This window comes from Antedon mediterranea, chromosome 3 (genome assembly GCF_964355755.1).
Source record: "Antedon mediterranea chromosome 3, ecAntMedi1.1, whole genome shotgun sequence".
Taxonomy (NCBI): Eukaryota; Metazoa; Echinodermata; class Crinoidea; order Comatulida; family Antedonidae; genus Antedon; species Antedon mediterranea.
This window is the reverse complement of record NC_092672.1, coordinates 19,587,902-19,603,030: the sequence shown is the minus strand read 5'-3', so window position 1 is coordinate 19,603,030 and position 15,129 is coordinate 19,587,902. Positions and strand designations below refer to the sequence as shown.

The 15,129-nt window shown below is 33.1% G+C and overlaps 1 protein-coding gene across 1 annotated transcript in view; it reads right to left on the bottom strand.

Moving 5' to 3' along the window:
- Positions 1 to 15,129, bottom strand: part of LOC140044118 (uncharacterized) — an 85,584-nt gene that overhangs the window by 3,093 nt on the left and 67,362 nt on the right. Inside the window, exons 9-20 of the mRNA XM_072088599.1 lie at positions 13,404 to 13,569; positions 12,854 to 12,954; positions 12,430 to 12,498; positions 12,188 to 12,318; positions 6,098 to 6,187; positions 5,795 to 5,983; positions 4,276 to 4,518; positions 3,893 to 4,087; positions 3,563 to 3,724; positions 3,069 to 3,356; positions 2,758 to 2,838; positions 2,037 to 2,247 (exon numbers count right to left, since the gene is read on the bottom strand). Coding sequence (XP_071944700.1) covers positions 2,037 to 2,247; positions 2,758 to 2,838; positions 3,069 to 3,356; positions 3,563 to 3,724; positions 3,893 to 4,087; positions 4,276 to 4,518; positions 5,795 to 5,983; positions 6,098 to 6,187; positions 12,188 to 12,318; positions 12,430 to 12,498; positions 12,854 to 12,954; positions 13,404 to 13,569 — 1,926 coding nt within the window. The remainder of the gene's footprint in view (positions 1 to 2,036; positions 2,248 to 2,757; positions 2,839 to 3,068; positions 3,357 to 3,562; positions 3,725 to 3,892; positions 4,088 to 4,275; positions 4,519 to 5,794; positions 5,984 to 6,097; positions 6,188 to 12,187; positions 12,319 to 12,429; positions 12,499 to 12,853; positions 12,955 to 13,403; positions 13,570 to 15,129) is intronic.

The following is a 15,129-nucleotide window of genomic DNA, read 5'->3' as shown; positions in this document are numbered from 1 at the left end:
AATCGGCCTGTCTTCAATGGTTTTCAGCTATTAAAAACAATTATCATAGGAGGAGATAGGTAAATGCCAAGCATCCTCATATTATTGTGTGCAGGTATTTTTCAAGATGGACATCCATTAGACAGATTGGAAAACTCCCTATTTGGGGCAAATCGTTGAACCTAAATTCGTTTTAATTGTCAGTAACTAATTATCTAACTCAATTTATATTAACAAACAAGGTTATATCAGGTGGTTAAAATCAGTACCGAAAGTACGAACCAACTTTATATACCATCGAGTAAACATTCTAGAAGTAACGCGCGATTTACCAAATTTTGCCCTTGCGTAAATTTATATATAGATACTAACATTTTTCTAAACTTTACTTAAAAATGAAGACCATATCAATTTTGTTTTTAATAGTTTGATTTTTAAGCCAACTTGTGGGAAAATTAGCTTGTGTGTTAGTGTTAGTTAATACTTCTATGCTTTTGTTAATCTCAGATAACATAATAATTCAGGCCTAAAATAGTAGCTCACACAGCTTTGTTTAAAAACAGATATTCCCATTCCTAGTATAATCGTTTCTAAAAAAACCTGCCAACACATCTTTCATGATTTTTGTTTAAATTCTATTTCGAATTTGCTGAACTTGAGACATGATGATTTTTAGAAATACATTATTTATAATGTTTGTTTAATTTGGGGAAATTAAGTGTTAAAACTGTCATCCTGTATTATATCTCATCCTTATTAATACAAACAATTGTAAATCTGACGGAATCTACAATGAAAATATTATATTCTTTCCTTGATGATTTTTTTAGGTTTATCTTAAGTGGATACTGATAATTTCATGACTATATGCAGATTCCACTTTCAAATTTAAAGTCAAGTCAGCCCTCCACATCTCGTGGAGTAAACCTTCCTTGAACAAACAAATCTATAACTTAGGCGTCACACTTGCCATATGATTGGTTGTTGCCTACATTCCTTGCTTTATTATGCTAATTATTTACTTATTTACATACAATATGTCCTATTGGTATATAAGCACTCTAGGCGTTGTTTACTGTTCTGATCATGAGAATATTTTCTCGAAACATGTCACATTTACATTTTAAGGCAATTTGCCTTTTTATTAAATGCCTTGCTATAGTCACCCTAACTCGTAAATTTGGTGGTATTATTCATGATAGTTTCATGTTATCATTTTTTATTTTATCTTAGGTGGATACTGATAGTTTCATGTTATCATTTTTTTTTTTATCTTAGGTGGATACTGATAGTTTCATGTTATCATTTTTTTTTATCTTAAGTGGATACTGATAGTTTCATGTTATCATTTTTTTTTATCTTAAGTGGATACTGATAGTTTCATGTTATCATTTTTTATTTTATCTTAGGTGGATACTGATAGTTTCATGTTATCATTTTTTTTTATCTTAAGTGGATACTGATAGTTTCATGTTATCATTTTTTTTTATCTTAAGTGGATACTGATAGTTTCATGTTATCATTTTTTTTTTTATCTTAGGTGGATACTGATAGTTTCATGTTATCATTTTTTTTTATCTTAGGTGGATACTGATAGTTTCATGTTATCATTTTTTTTTATCTTAAGTGGATACTGATAGTTTCATGTTATCATTTTTTTTTATCTTAAGTGGATACTGATAGTTTCATGTTATCATTTTTTTTTATCTTAAGTGGATACTGATAGTTTCATGTTATCATTTTTCTACTATTAGCAAGGACTAATAATTACATACAAGACATTTTTTTTATTATCTGGTATTATCATCAACAAACCTGATGAGCTTGTTTCCCCTTATTCTGCAGGGGAAACTCATATAAACTGATTTACATTATATTGTAAAACCATTATATGGTTAAAACCATGTATTACTTTAACAATTAAACCTATCTATAATTAAAACGGCCTTTGTAGATGTCTCTGGACTAATCTTTGTACATTGTATTGGTAAAATGTGGTATCAAATAAAAATACTGCAAAAAGAAAATTGTGATGATAATCAAAAATTTCAACTAACCTTCCAAAAATAGCCGCTTTAAATGATTGGTAATCATGCGTTCATTGCCACATTTAACACTATTAGTATCTAGTTTCAAGCACTTTTTCAGATCATGTAAATGAGGCTTCTCTGCTGGATTACAAGCAGTACACAACACACATAGATTGTAGCCAACTCCTTCTCTAGTCACAAGTACAGTTTTTAATTGATGCTTTAGATATCTTAACACCTACAACCAAGTAAAATGTAGAACATAAGTTAAAAATATAATAGGTTGAAAGCTTGAACCAACCCATATAGGCAAAAGTGCTAGACGCAATTAAGCAGAGCAGAATAGATTATGAGGGGTGCCTCAATGGCTCTGAGTGTTACATGATAACAAAGATTTAACATAGAAGGTGGAAGCTGTTTATATATAGTATTTAGCCAGTTTGCCAAATTCCAATTTGGGGCATCAAGTTTTCCTGGGATACCTTACGCCTACAACTAGGTGGTCCAGCGTGCCATGAATTTACATAGTTTTTGGGTGAATAAAAAAGACATTATATACATATCGTAGATTAAAATATTATAAATATGTCTTTTGTAATTTTTATTAGAGTCAGCAATTTGAGTTTCGTACATGGCGACTTGAACGTACATATGATAATTTCCATTTATTTCCGTTTATTGGCAATCATTACATTCAAGTGCTGGTGTTAACAATGTTATTAATAAAGCCTATCATGCTATTCTTTACCTCTATGCAGAAACTTGGCTGCGGTTCATTCATTTGGTCTCTAACATTACCATCAACTTCAGTCAGATAAGTTATTTCAAGCTGATGAGGAAAATTGTCTTTGTTAATTTAAAATGAGTTAAATAATATATGCAAAACATTACCATTGTATTCATTGTGCATTCAATGTATTCATAAAAATGAAAATGTAATACTGTAGTGTAATAGTAGTAATATTGAGATTGTAATTATTTAAAACTCTGTTTGCAATTACAATTTTGTCTTTAAATATATTTATTTGAAAAATTAAATAAATAAATGAATTTCCAAACCTTTAATGCATGCTTGTTTTCAATTTTCACTGTGCCTAGATTGACCCCATGTTCCTTAAAGTCGAATTCACTGCGGTTTTGAGACACAAGTTGTTCTCCATCTTTATTTTTTACCTCCATCAAGTCCAGAAACGCAACAACCAATGTATTGTAGACAGCATTAGGAAGAAAGTCTACAGGTGTAAGATAGATTGACACCATATTTTGTTTGTCCGTTTCAACTTCAAGACTCTTTTCCTCGGTTTTCATTCGAGATGGAACCAGGAATACCCGGTTACCTTCGGTTACCTGCAGATGTAAGCAAAGAGTTGTAAATTAAAATATTACAAGTATAACATTTAAGCTAATTTAAGTAACATCCAATCTAAAATAAAATGTTTAAAATTTTGAATGTAAATACAATGTATCTGTATGATGTAGTATGTTTAAGCGGATATTAGCTCTTGATGGCATTTGCAGCAATAAAGAAATTGAATTGAATTGAATTAACTTACCTTCAATTTCTCAAAGAGCAAACTAAATGTTTTCATCACTTCAGTAAAGATTTCAAAGCGATGTGGGTCTTCCTTTAATTCATGTTTCCATAAATACCGTAGCAGTCTTTCTTCCAGCATTCCTTCCTCATCAAGCCTTTTCCACAGCACCCTCATTTGCTTCTATATTTAAAAAAAAAACCCAGTTTATTCTTACTTTACACAGTGCAATCACATGATCAATACAATTATACTGTTTCACATCAAGTTACTAAGAACAGATTATTAACATCACCTATACATCCACATGATGACAATCTAATATCATAATAAAATACATTATCTACCTACCACTTTAATAGACGGTTTAACTACCGTGATCACTTTTGTCACCATTTGAATCATCATTTTAAGATCTGTTATCACAGTGTTCTTCAGTTTTTTGTTAGTACTTGAATGCAAAATGATCCCAATGTCATTCATATACTCTATGGCAGTGTCGAGCCCCTCTTCGGAAATTTCACATTTAGTGCCAATCCTGGAAACCTAATACAGAATTTAATTCAAACAAATAACTTAACTTAGTACATTACTTGTAGAGCCTGGAGAAAATCTAATGGAAAATTCAATGATAGGCCAGGACTATAAATATTACTAATGTCTGTAGGAATAAAACAAAGTAACAATAAATAATAATATTATAATTACATTGGAATCCACAATCAAAACTTTACCTCCTCAAACGTAATACACAATTTTGTTTCACCAATTCTTTGCAAACTTTCCTGTAAATTAACCCACTTTACTGGAACTTCTCTCACCATTTCCTTCATGTATCTACCAACATTTCGCTTAAGTTTTGTAATACCTTCAGGTGATTTCATGGTGTTATCAACCATGTACATTTCACGATCTACATGGTGAGCATATGGCATTCCTTCCATTTTATCAAACATTTTCTTGTACATCTTCATAACCTTCAATTAATAAATACATTCATATTGCTACTATCGCTGATAACTCATCACAATGATTACTGATCACGCTAATACTGTATACTGTATTATCTATATTGTATATTTCATTTGTATGTATACTTGTATAATGTAAAGAGGGACTACAGCGACAGGCCCATCGGGCCTTTTGTAGTCCCTCGACTATATATATTATATGCCAACCATTGTTAATGTTATGCTATGATATTGTCAATAAATGTTTCTAGAATGAATTGAATGAATGAATGAATTTAATATTTTTACTTTGTATTCAATGTGTGTGGTAAATAAAAAACAAACAAGTTTAAAAAGGCCATTTAATAGGCATTATAAATACAATTTAGCTCAATTTGAAGCGATTTTGAATTTTGATGGCCATCTTGGACTTAGAACTCATATGTTAAATTACAAAATACATTCTGAGGATGACATACCCAATCAAAATTTTTCTGAAAGAGCATTTAATAGGCATTATAAATACAATTTATATCAAACGGGCAGTCATTTTGGATTTTTGTCGCGATGTAGGATTTTGTTTGCGCCTCCAGGCATATTTTGAAGCTAAGTGTTGACAATAATATATCCACTGAGAATACTCACATGATCAGCGAGATCAATCTGCGTGATCTCAGTGATCATCATGATCAGTGGTTTACAATACAATATGTCAAAACCTAATATACACAATCTTCCATAACTGTTACAGGCTGTTTTATTTAATTCATACTGTAATTCAAAATGACAAAATCTCAAACAATGTTTCTACTTTACTTTCTTTAATGAATTCTTTTGTAATGCATTAAATTAAATGTTCAATTTTCATGTTATATTAGTTGATTGTATAAACATGTACATTATACCTCAAAATGCTTTTTGTTCTAATTGTACTGATGGGTTGTTAATACAGTCAACCTTTTTGTAGGCAAAATATTAATTCTAAAGAGCCTATTAATTTACCTTACTCCACGCACAACGCAATTCATAGTTGTATAGGAACCAGTATATACAAACAAATTACGACTGGTCGCCGTTACCCATACCACACGTGTGACACATTTAAAACTTTTCGGTTTCACTCAGTTACAGTATAAATAGAACATGGGCAACTATACATGTAACTAAGCTTATGTCTACATTTTTGTGCGCCTGTCCGTTTCAGTCAGTTGAGGTGTATAGTGTTCAGTTGCTAGGAGCGCTTATGTTGACATAGTTAGGAAAAAGAAAAGATATAAATATCAAATATTTATATACTATTTACCTCCTCCTCTTTTTCTGATGCTGTCCCTGACAATTTGTCCACATGAGTTGCAACCAAACAGATGGGAGGTGACTCTATGTTCTTGCCATCAATTGAAATAGTGTTTCCTGAACCATGTTGTACAGTATGTTCATAAATGGACCTTATCCAGAAGAAATTCATGTCCAAATTAGTCATTCCTAGCTGACCCTAAAATGACAATGACAATATATTTTTAAACTAAAATTGAAATTAAATTACATTATTAAATCATAGCATTTGTAGTTCACAAGATTGTCTAAAGTACTTGAAAGTTTAACTTACTATTTTTGAACCCCGTGGTTTAGCTGGCTCATCCAAGTTGTCCATGACATTGAAAGCAACACAGTATGATACTGTATTTGTCAGGAAAAACTGGAAATTAACAAGGATTATGTTTTCATGGTTAATTATAATAATAATATTACAATATTTTATATAGATAAAGTTTAATGACTCAAGTAAAAACTTCAACATTCTATTTGCACACTACATACTGTACTGTTTCATCAAGGTGATGAAATAGCTCTTCTTTTATCATTTTTATGAAACAATCTAGTGCGCAAATAAATAGTCATTTATTTATCTATTTTGCTCTGCTTTTGTTGTGAGCACTTTTGTTCATGCCTCATCAAGTCAAACATGCAGATTAATGCAGACTGTAAAATAAACTTTCACCATTTTTACATTGTGATACCAGACCCCTACCAGGACTGTGGTTCCTATGTTGTGGGAACTAACTTGACATGATGTGTATTGCTATGTATGTTTTATACACTGTGATACCAGACCCTTACCAGGACTGTGGTTCCTATGTTGTGGAAACTAACTTGACATGATGTGTATTGCTATGTATGTTTTATACACTGTGATACCAGACCCCTACCAGGACTGTGGTTCCTATGTTGTGGGAACTAACTTGACATGATGTGTATTGCTATGTATGTTTTTTACACTGTGATACCAGACCCCTACCAGGACTGTGGTTCCTATGTTGCGGGAACTAACTTGACATGATGTGTATTGCTATGTATGTTTTTTACACTGTGATACCAGACCCTTACCAGGACTGTGGTTCCTATGTTGCAGGAACTAACTTGACATGATGTGTATTGCTATGTATGTTTTTTACACTGTGATACCAGACCCCTACCAGGACTGTGGTTCCTATGTTGCGGGAACTAACTTGACATGTGTATTACTATGTATGTTTTTTACACTGTGATACCAGACCCCTACCAGGACTGTGGTTCCTATGTTGCGGGAACTAACTTGACATGTGTATTACTATGTATGTTTTTTACACTGTGATACCAGACCCCTACAAGGACTGTGGTTCCTATGTTGTGGCAACTAACTTGACATGATGTGTATTACTATGTATGTTTTTTACACTGTGATACCAGACCCCTACCGGGACTGTGGTTCCTATGTTGTGGGAACTAACTTGACATGATGTGTATTGCTATGTATGTTTTATACACTGTAATACCAGACCCCTACCAGGACTGTGGTTCCTATGTTGTGGGAACTAACTTGACATGATGTGTATTGCTATATATGTTTTTTACACTGTGATACCAGACCCTTACCAGGACTGTGGTTCCTATGTTGCGGGAACTAACTTGACATGATGTGTATTACTATGTATGTTTTTTACACTGTGATACCAGACCCCTACCGGGACTGTGGTTCCTATGTTGTGGGAACTAACTTGACATGATGTGTATTGCTATATATGTTTTATACACTGTGATACCAGACCCTTACCAGGACTGTGGTTCCTATGTTGCGGGAACTAACTTGACATGATGTGTATTGCTATGTATGTTTTATACACTGTGATACCAGACCCTTACCAGGACTGTGGTTCCTATGTTGTGGGAACTAACTTGACATGATGTGTATTGCTATGTATGTTTTTTACACTGTGATACCAGACCCCTACCGGGACTGTGGTTCCTATGTTGTGGGAACTAACTTGACATGATGTGTATTGCTATATATGTTTTTTACACTGTGATACCAGACCCTTACCAGGACTGTGGTTCCTATGTTGTGGGAACTAACTTGACATGATGTGTATTGCTATATATGTTTTATACACCGTGATACCAGACCCTTACCAGGACTGTGGTTCCTATGTTGTGGGAACTAACTTGACATGATGTGTATTGCTATGTATGTTTTATACACTGTGATACCAGACCCTTACCAGGACTGTGGTTCCTATGTTGTGGGAACTAACTTGACATGATGTGTATTGCTATGTATGTTTTATACACTGTGATACCAGACCCTTACCAGGACTGTGGTTCCTATGTTGTGGGAACTAACTTGACATGATGTGTATTGCTATGTATGTTTTATACACTGTGATACCAGACCCTTACCAGGACTGTGGTTCCTATGTTGTGGGAACTAACTTGACATGATGTGTATTGCTATGTATGTTTTATACACTGTGATACCAGACCCTTACCAGGACTGTGGTTCCTATGTTGCAGGAACTAACTTGACATGATGTGTATTGCTATGTATGTTTTATACACTGTAATACCAGACCCTTACCAGGACTGTGGTTCCTATGTTGCGGGAACTAACTTGACATGATGTGTATTGCTATGTATGTTTTTTACACTGTGATACCAGACCCTACCAGGACTGTGGTTCCTATGTTGCGGGAACTAACTTGACATGATGTGTATTGCTATGTATGTTTTATACAATGTGATACCAGACACCTACCAGGACTGTGGTTCCTATGTTGTGGGAACTAACTTGACATGATGTGTATTGCTATGTATGTTTTATACACTGTGATACCAGACCCTTACCAGGACTGTGGTTCCTATGTTGCAGGAACTAACTTGACATGATGTGTATTGCTATGTATGTTTTATACACTGTGATACCAGACCCTTACCAGGACTGTGGTTCCTATGTTGCAGGAACTAACTTGACATGATGTGTATTGCTATGTATGTTTTATACACTGTGATACCAGACCCTTACCAGGACTGTGGTTCCTATGTTGTGGGAACTAACTTGACATGATGTGTATTGCTATGTATGTTTTATACACTGTGATACCAGACCCTTACCAGGACTGTGGTTCCTATGTTGCAGGAACTAACTTGACATGATGTGTATTGCTATGTATGTTTTATACACTGTAATACCAGACCCTTACCAGGACTGTGGTTCCTATGTTGCGGGAACTAACTTGACATGATGTGTATTGCTATGTATGTTTTTTACACTGTGATACCAGACCCTACCAGGACTGTGGTTCCTATGTTGCGGGAACTAACTTGACATGATGTGTATTGCTATGTATGTTTTATACAATGTGATACCAGACACCTACCAGGACTGTGGTTCCTATGTTGCAGGAACTAACTTGACATGATGTGTATTGCTATGTATGTTTTATACACTGTAATACCAGACCCTTACCAGGACTGTGGTTCCTATGTTGCGGGAACTAACTTGACATGATGTGTATTGCTATGTATGTTTTATACACTGTAATACCAGACCCTTACCAGGACTGTGGTTCCTATGTTGCGGGAACTAACTTGACATGATGTGTATTGCTATGTATGTTTTATACACTGTAATACCAGACCCCTACCAGGACTGTGGTTCCTATGTTGCAGGAACTAACTTGACATGATGTGTATTGCTATGTATGTTTTATACATTGTGATACCAGACCCCTACCAGGACTGTGGTTCCTATGTTGCGGGAACTAACTTGACATGATGTGTATTGCTATGTATGTTTTATACATTGTGATACCAGACCCCTACCAGGACTGTGGTTCCTATGTTGCGGGAACTAACTTGACATGATGTGTATTGCTATGTATGTTTTATACAATGTGATACCAGACACCTACCAGGACTGTGGTTCCTATGTTGCGGGAACTAACTTGACATGTGTATTACTATGTATGTTTTTTTACACTGTGATACCAGACCCTTACCACGACTGTGGTTCCTATGTTGCGGGAACTAACTTGACATGTGTATTACTATGTATGTTTTTTACACTGTGATACCAGACCCTTACCAGAACTGTGGTTCCTATGTTGCGGGAACTAACTTGACATGTGTATTACTATGTATGTTTTTTTACACTGTGATACCAGATCCTTACCAGGACTGTGGTTCCTATGTTGCGGGAACTAACTTGACATGTGTATTACTATGTATGTTTTTTTACACTGTGATACCAGATCCTTACCAGGACTGTGGTTCCTATGTTGCAGGAACTAACTTGACATGATGTGTATTACTATGTATGTTTTATACATTGTGATACCAGACCCTTACCAGGACTGTGGTTCCTATGTTGTGGAAAATAACTTGACATGATGTGTATTACTATGTATGTTTTATACATTGTGATACCAGACCCTTACCAGGACTGTGGTTCCTATGTTGCGGGAACTAACTTGACATGATGTGTATTGCTATGTATGTTTTGTTGTTATGATTATTTCAAAACCATTGGCTAGGTATAACCTACTTGTTTAGACGTTCAAAAACAAGCTGCATGCTGTCACCCAGACAGTGAGCAAACCCTGTCAATGTCTAAATATAGCGCAATTTCATTGTTGGTATACACATGAGCCTGTCGTATTGTCGTCATTGACTAGGCCAGAGTGATACATAACAATATGATTGTAAATTGGAACAGATACCATCAATGCAGGCAAGAACACATGGTAATTTCTTGTAAGAGGGATGCATGTTTTTCCACCATCATTCAGCTTGCATTGATACATGTGGTAATTCTTACAAGAGGGGTGCGTGTACTACGTCAAATGGAATTTACACAACTATTTTTCAGCTTGCAGGAGGTCACTGGTGCATGCGTGTGTAGGTCAAGTTTAGTCATTTATTAATCATTTCACTTTTCTTTCAGTTAACCAAAAAGAAATTAATGTTTATCATTTTGCAATTTAAATGACTAAAATCCGAGTATCCGTTCAAGTTCTTTAAGTGGTAAAAAATATACAATTTTTGGTTGGAAATTGTGTTTTTTTGCAGTTAAAATATAAAGCTTTTTTGATTACAAGACTTTTACTTGTTTACTTGTAATCCCTCATAATCATATGAATAGAGGGAAATTGAGGCGAAGTATATTGCTTATAAGCCCCTCGCAGGTCATCTTGTACAAATGGTGTGGACTTTAATGGATGGTTTACCCAAGCCTCATTTAGTCTATTTTTAAACAAATTTAAAGAACTAGCTGAAACAACATAGTCTGAAAGACCATTCCACAAAAGTACAACTCTAAAAGAAAAAGAATTCCTTCTCAAGTTTAACTTGTATTAATTCATTGTTTTATTTGTGAATGTAGTGTATATTTCATTGATATATGTTATCCGATGATGTTTTGAACGCGTGGAAATCAGCTCAATGAGATTTTAGGATAGATTTAAAATCACATTTTCTCTGAATAAATTGATTTTAATCATAAACACACTTATGCATAGCTTGAGACAAACAATTTAAATTTTGTAAGTATAAATTACCATTTAATACAATTTCTTTAAATTACCATCAAAGTCATACTACTTCAATTATTGATATTATTTCAAAAGTGATACCTCTCTGTTTACTTTTTCATTTGGATAGTGATTTGCATTTATTATTGAGTCTTACGACCTTCTTCCTTTTTAGATCAGGAATAGTATTTGTTGTATTTAGATTGTGAATAGTATGTGTAAAGTATTTATTTTAGCATTGTTTATTGTAGATCACCTATTGATCTTTATTCAACATTGCAATATTGCATGAAATAAGAACAAAAGAGAAAGAAAGAAAGGCCTGGTATAATTGGTGGAGGTATGGTATTCTGAGGTTTTTTGATTTGTTTACTGACGATGTTTAAATAATATATTTAACCTCCTCATTCCCACATCTACTCCACTCTGCCCTCCACCCTCTCTTTTTACTGTTGACAATATTGACAGGTACAAATGCCCTGTGGTCCCCTCCCCTGGATCAGCCCCTGGTGATGTTTTATATGAAAACTTGTGATAAAAAAAAATCAGTAATTGAAACATGTAAGATCAATGGAACTAGAAAAACCAACAAAAACATAGCATAGTCTAAAAAAAAAGTTGCACATTGATAAAATAACCCTGTTAAAAATGTTCTTGGCAAAAGAACACATTATGTAAAAAGAAAAATAAAGTCTGTTCTTCTTATTTTAATCAACAATTAATCAATACAAAAGGTCTAATAGTATTTAAGAACTTCAAATTTAATTATTTCTGAACCCAATCAAAATAATATTTGTTTTAAATATGACCCTTAGAATACATGTGATATTTATAATACAATAATGAAAACATACCCTGTGCGTTATATAGTAGTCTAGTTGACCAGCGTAGTCCCATACACTAGTTATGTCACTCACTTTTTCTTTTCTTCTTACCATCTTATACATACCATTCTTAAATTTAGCCCAGGTTCCAACATTGCCTTCTACAAAAAATTACAGAAACAAAACCAATATAACAGTGTTACTGATCAATATCATTATACATCTTTTATGCAGATTTAAATGTTATAAAAGCTTTATTAGTCTGTACCTACCTTCTTGTAACCTTTTATCAACCTTTTCTCCTAAAGCATGTGAACGAATTTGCTCTGATAGGTCAATACCTATACAAAGCAAGAAATGGACAATTAGATTAGGAAACCAATGTGTTGTATGGGATGAGAGGAATACAATGATAAGCAATATTCTGAACATTGACAGTAATTTTCCAATTTCTGGTATCTGAGGTGATTTCAATCACCTCTTTGAAAATAGAAGACCAAGACGTAATGGTTGCATAGCCAAATGAATTTTGAATTGTTATTTGTTGTATAACCAATGTATAAATGGCATTATATTATACATTTAAGAATGTTTTTATTTAAAAATTAGTATTATTTTATCAAAAATAAATTAATGTTAAAATTATAGCAAAATGATGAATATGTAAAATTTAACATTTTCAGTTGCTTTTCTCACCATTTACATCTTTTATCTTTTTCCATTGACTACAATCCTTCTTTGCTTGAAACACTGTGGTTGTAACGATTCCATCTGTGGATTTTTCTGCAGAATTGAATCTATTATAACATTGTATAGTAAAGTTAAACATTTATTGTACGTTTTAGACACATACAAAGTATGTATAAAATGACTAAATCATAAAAGGAGACTGCATTTAAATATACATTCCAATCATAAAACAACTGATAAATTTTAAATAAATAGAACATTTATAGTAAGTTAATTAAAAGTAAATTAAAGTGAATAAAATTAATGTTTTTATTATTTAATAAGAATCATAATTTAAAATACTACAATGTTACCCTTAGTGTATAGTAATTCAAATTAAACATTCCCTTACCAAAGCTGAATGCCTTCACTTACCATTCACAAAGCATTTCTTAGCATTCTGATTAAGAAGCTTAAACTATGAATGCCTAAAATCTTAAAATGATCACTAAAATGGTTGATGGTTAATACACAGCAAGATACCGTAATATAAACAATATACCATTTTACTTCTTACCTTTCTCCAACCATAGCCTTTACACAGCTAGTCTTGCCAGCACCTTCTTTTCCTAGAAACATACATCTTGAATTCACAACAGACATGCTACCAGTTTTAAGTTCTTCTTTATATATTTTAATAGCTTGTTTACCCCTGGCACGTATCTCTGCAGGAACTAACAATTCTATTATGACAAAAAATAAATATCTCAATCAGCCTCTGTAAGCCTTAAAAATGCTTCATATTATCATCTATATATTAATGCTACTAAATTGGGGCCGCACATAATAGGCTATGTCACTTTCCTAAATTTTAAGGATAAACACTAAAAAAGGCAAAAAATAACTGTAATTTGACGTCTCATGCAGCGACCATGTTACGTCACTGTATAAACTACGCAACTTCCTCTGTTGTGTACCACCATGGCCGGATCTACAAACACCATGCCGGGCCGCCAAATTAAAACAGTGTTTAGTCTCGGTAGCCAAATAACCATATTGAATGATCGCGTCGCTTTAATTAATTATACTTATCCTTTGAACAGAATGATTTTCGTAAATCACGGTTTGGCCCAGTGAGTAAAACGCCGTGGCAATGATATCAATGCTTATGGTACATTTAAGTTCGATTACGCGATATGTGTAAATAAGCACCACTTAAAGCAAAAGATAAAAAACTAGCAAGATACCAAACCTCACACAAAGAAATAGCAAAATATCAAAAACAATTGAAATAAAAAAAAATGTAAATGAATAAAAATAAACACACTCAAACCAATCCCAATATTTCGGATTTAGGGCGTGTTTTTCATTCGATTTATGTCCCATTTTTTTATTTGTAAATGTGACCACTAATTCTGAGCATAACTAAGAAACAAAATATCAAACAATACACAACGAAAAATACACCCAAAATATAGATTGGTATTTTACGTTTATGTTACGTTTTTTTTTAATGTTATTTTCGTAAAATCCCATATCCAGTATTGCTTTCATTTTTGAGCTTACAGATATTTCAAAGTAAAGGAATATTTTGTGTAGCAAAATCAATGGCTGTAAATAGTTCTGAATTTTTATTCTTGACAATTAAAAAAAATAAATAAATTTCAGAGTACTTTTATCAGGGAAGACTGCATTTTTATTATATTTTCTTCTCCCATGCGAATTAGTATATAACCACATATAAAGGCAGAAAAAGACTATACGGAGCACGGGTTACTGCAAAACATTATTTTGTTATTAAACAGTAAAATAAATGTCATCTCATATACAGTACAATAGTTCTCGTCAACTTTAATAATATAATACCCCTGGTAAACTTGAACCTTGGGAAATGATACCTTAAGAATAATAAATTATGTCCGAGTACCATCAATACAATAATATTAATACAAATATATTAAACCAACTATGTCAATTAACATGATAAAATAGTGGCATCCATGTACAATTATGCTATTGATTGGGCTGGATCCAGAGAATTGAGTTCCATTCATTTGGAATGAAACAGAAAAATAAAGCCTGCCAGCTTATATAAAAAAATATTCACCTTACAGTTTGTTTATGAAGTAAAATTTAAAAATTTATAATAGTAGCATTGATAATTTCAAATGACTACCTGTGCCACACTCTATTTGGAGTGTTGTTATAAACATCTTAAAAAAACTACCACAGAGAAAGTGACACCTAGAAGTAACTATAGTGAATCAAATCTGGAAGTACTGTAGTGACCATTTGAACCTACC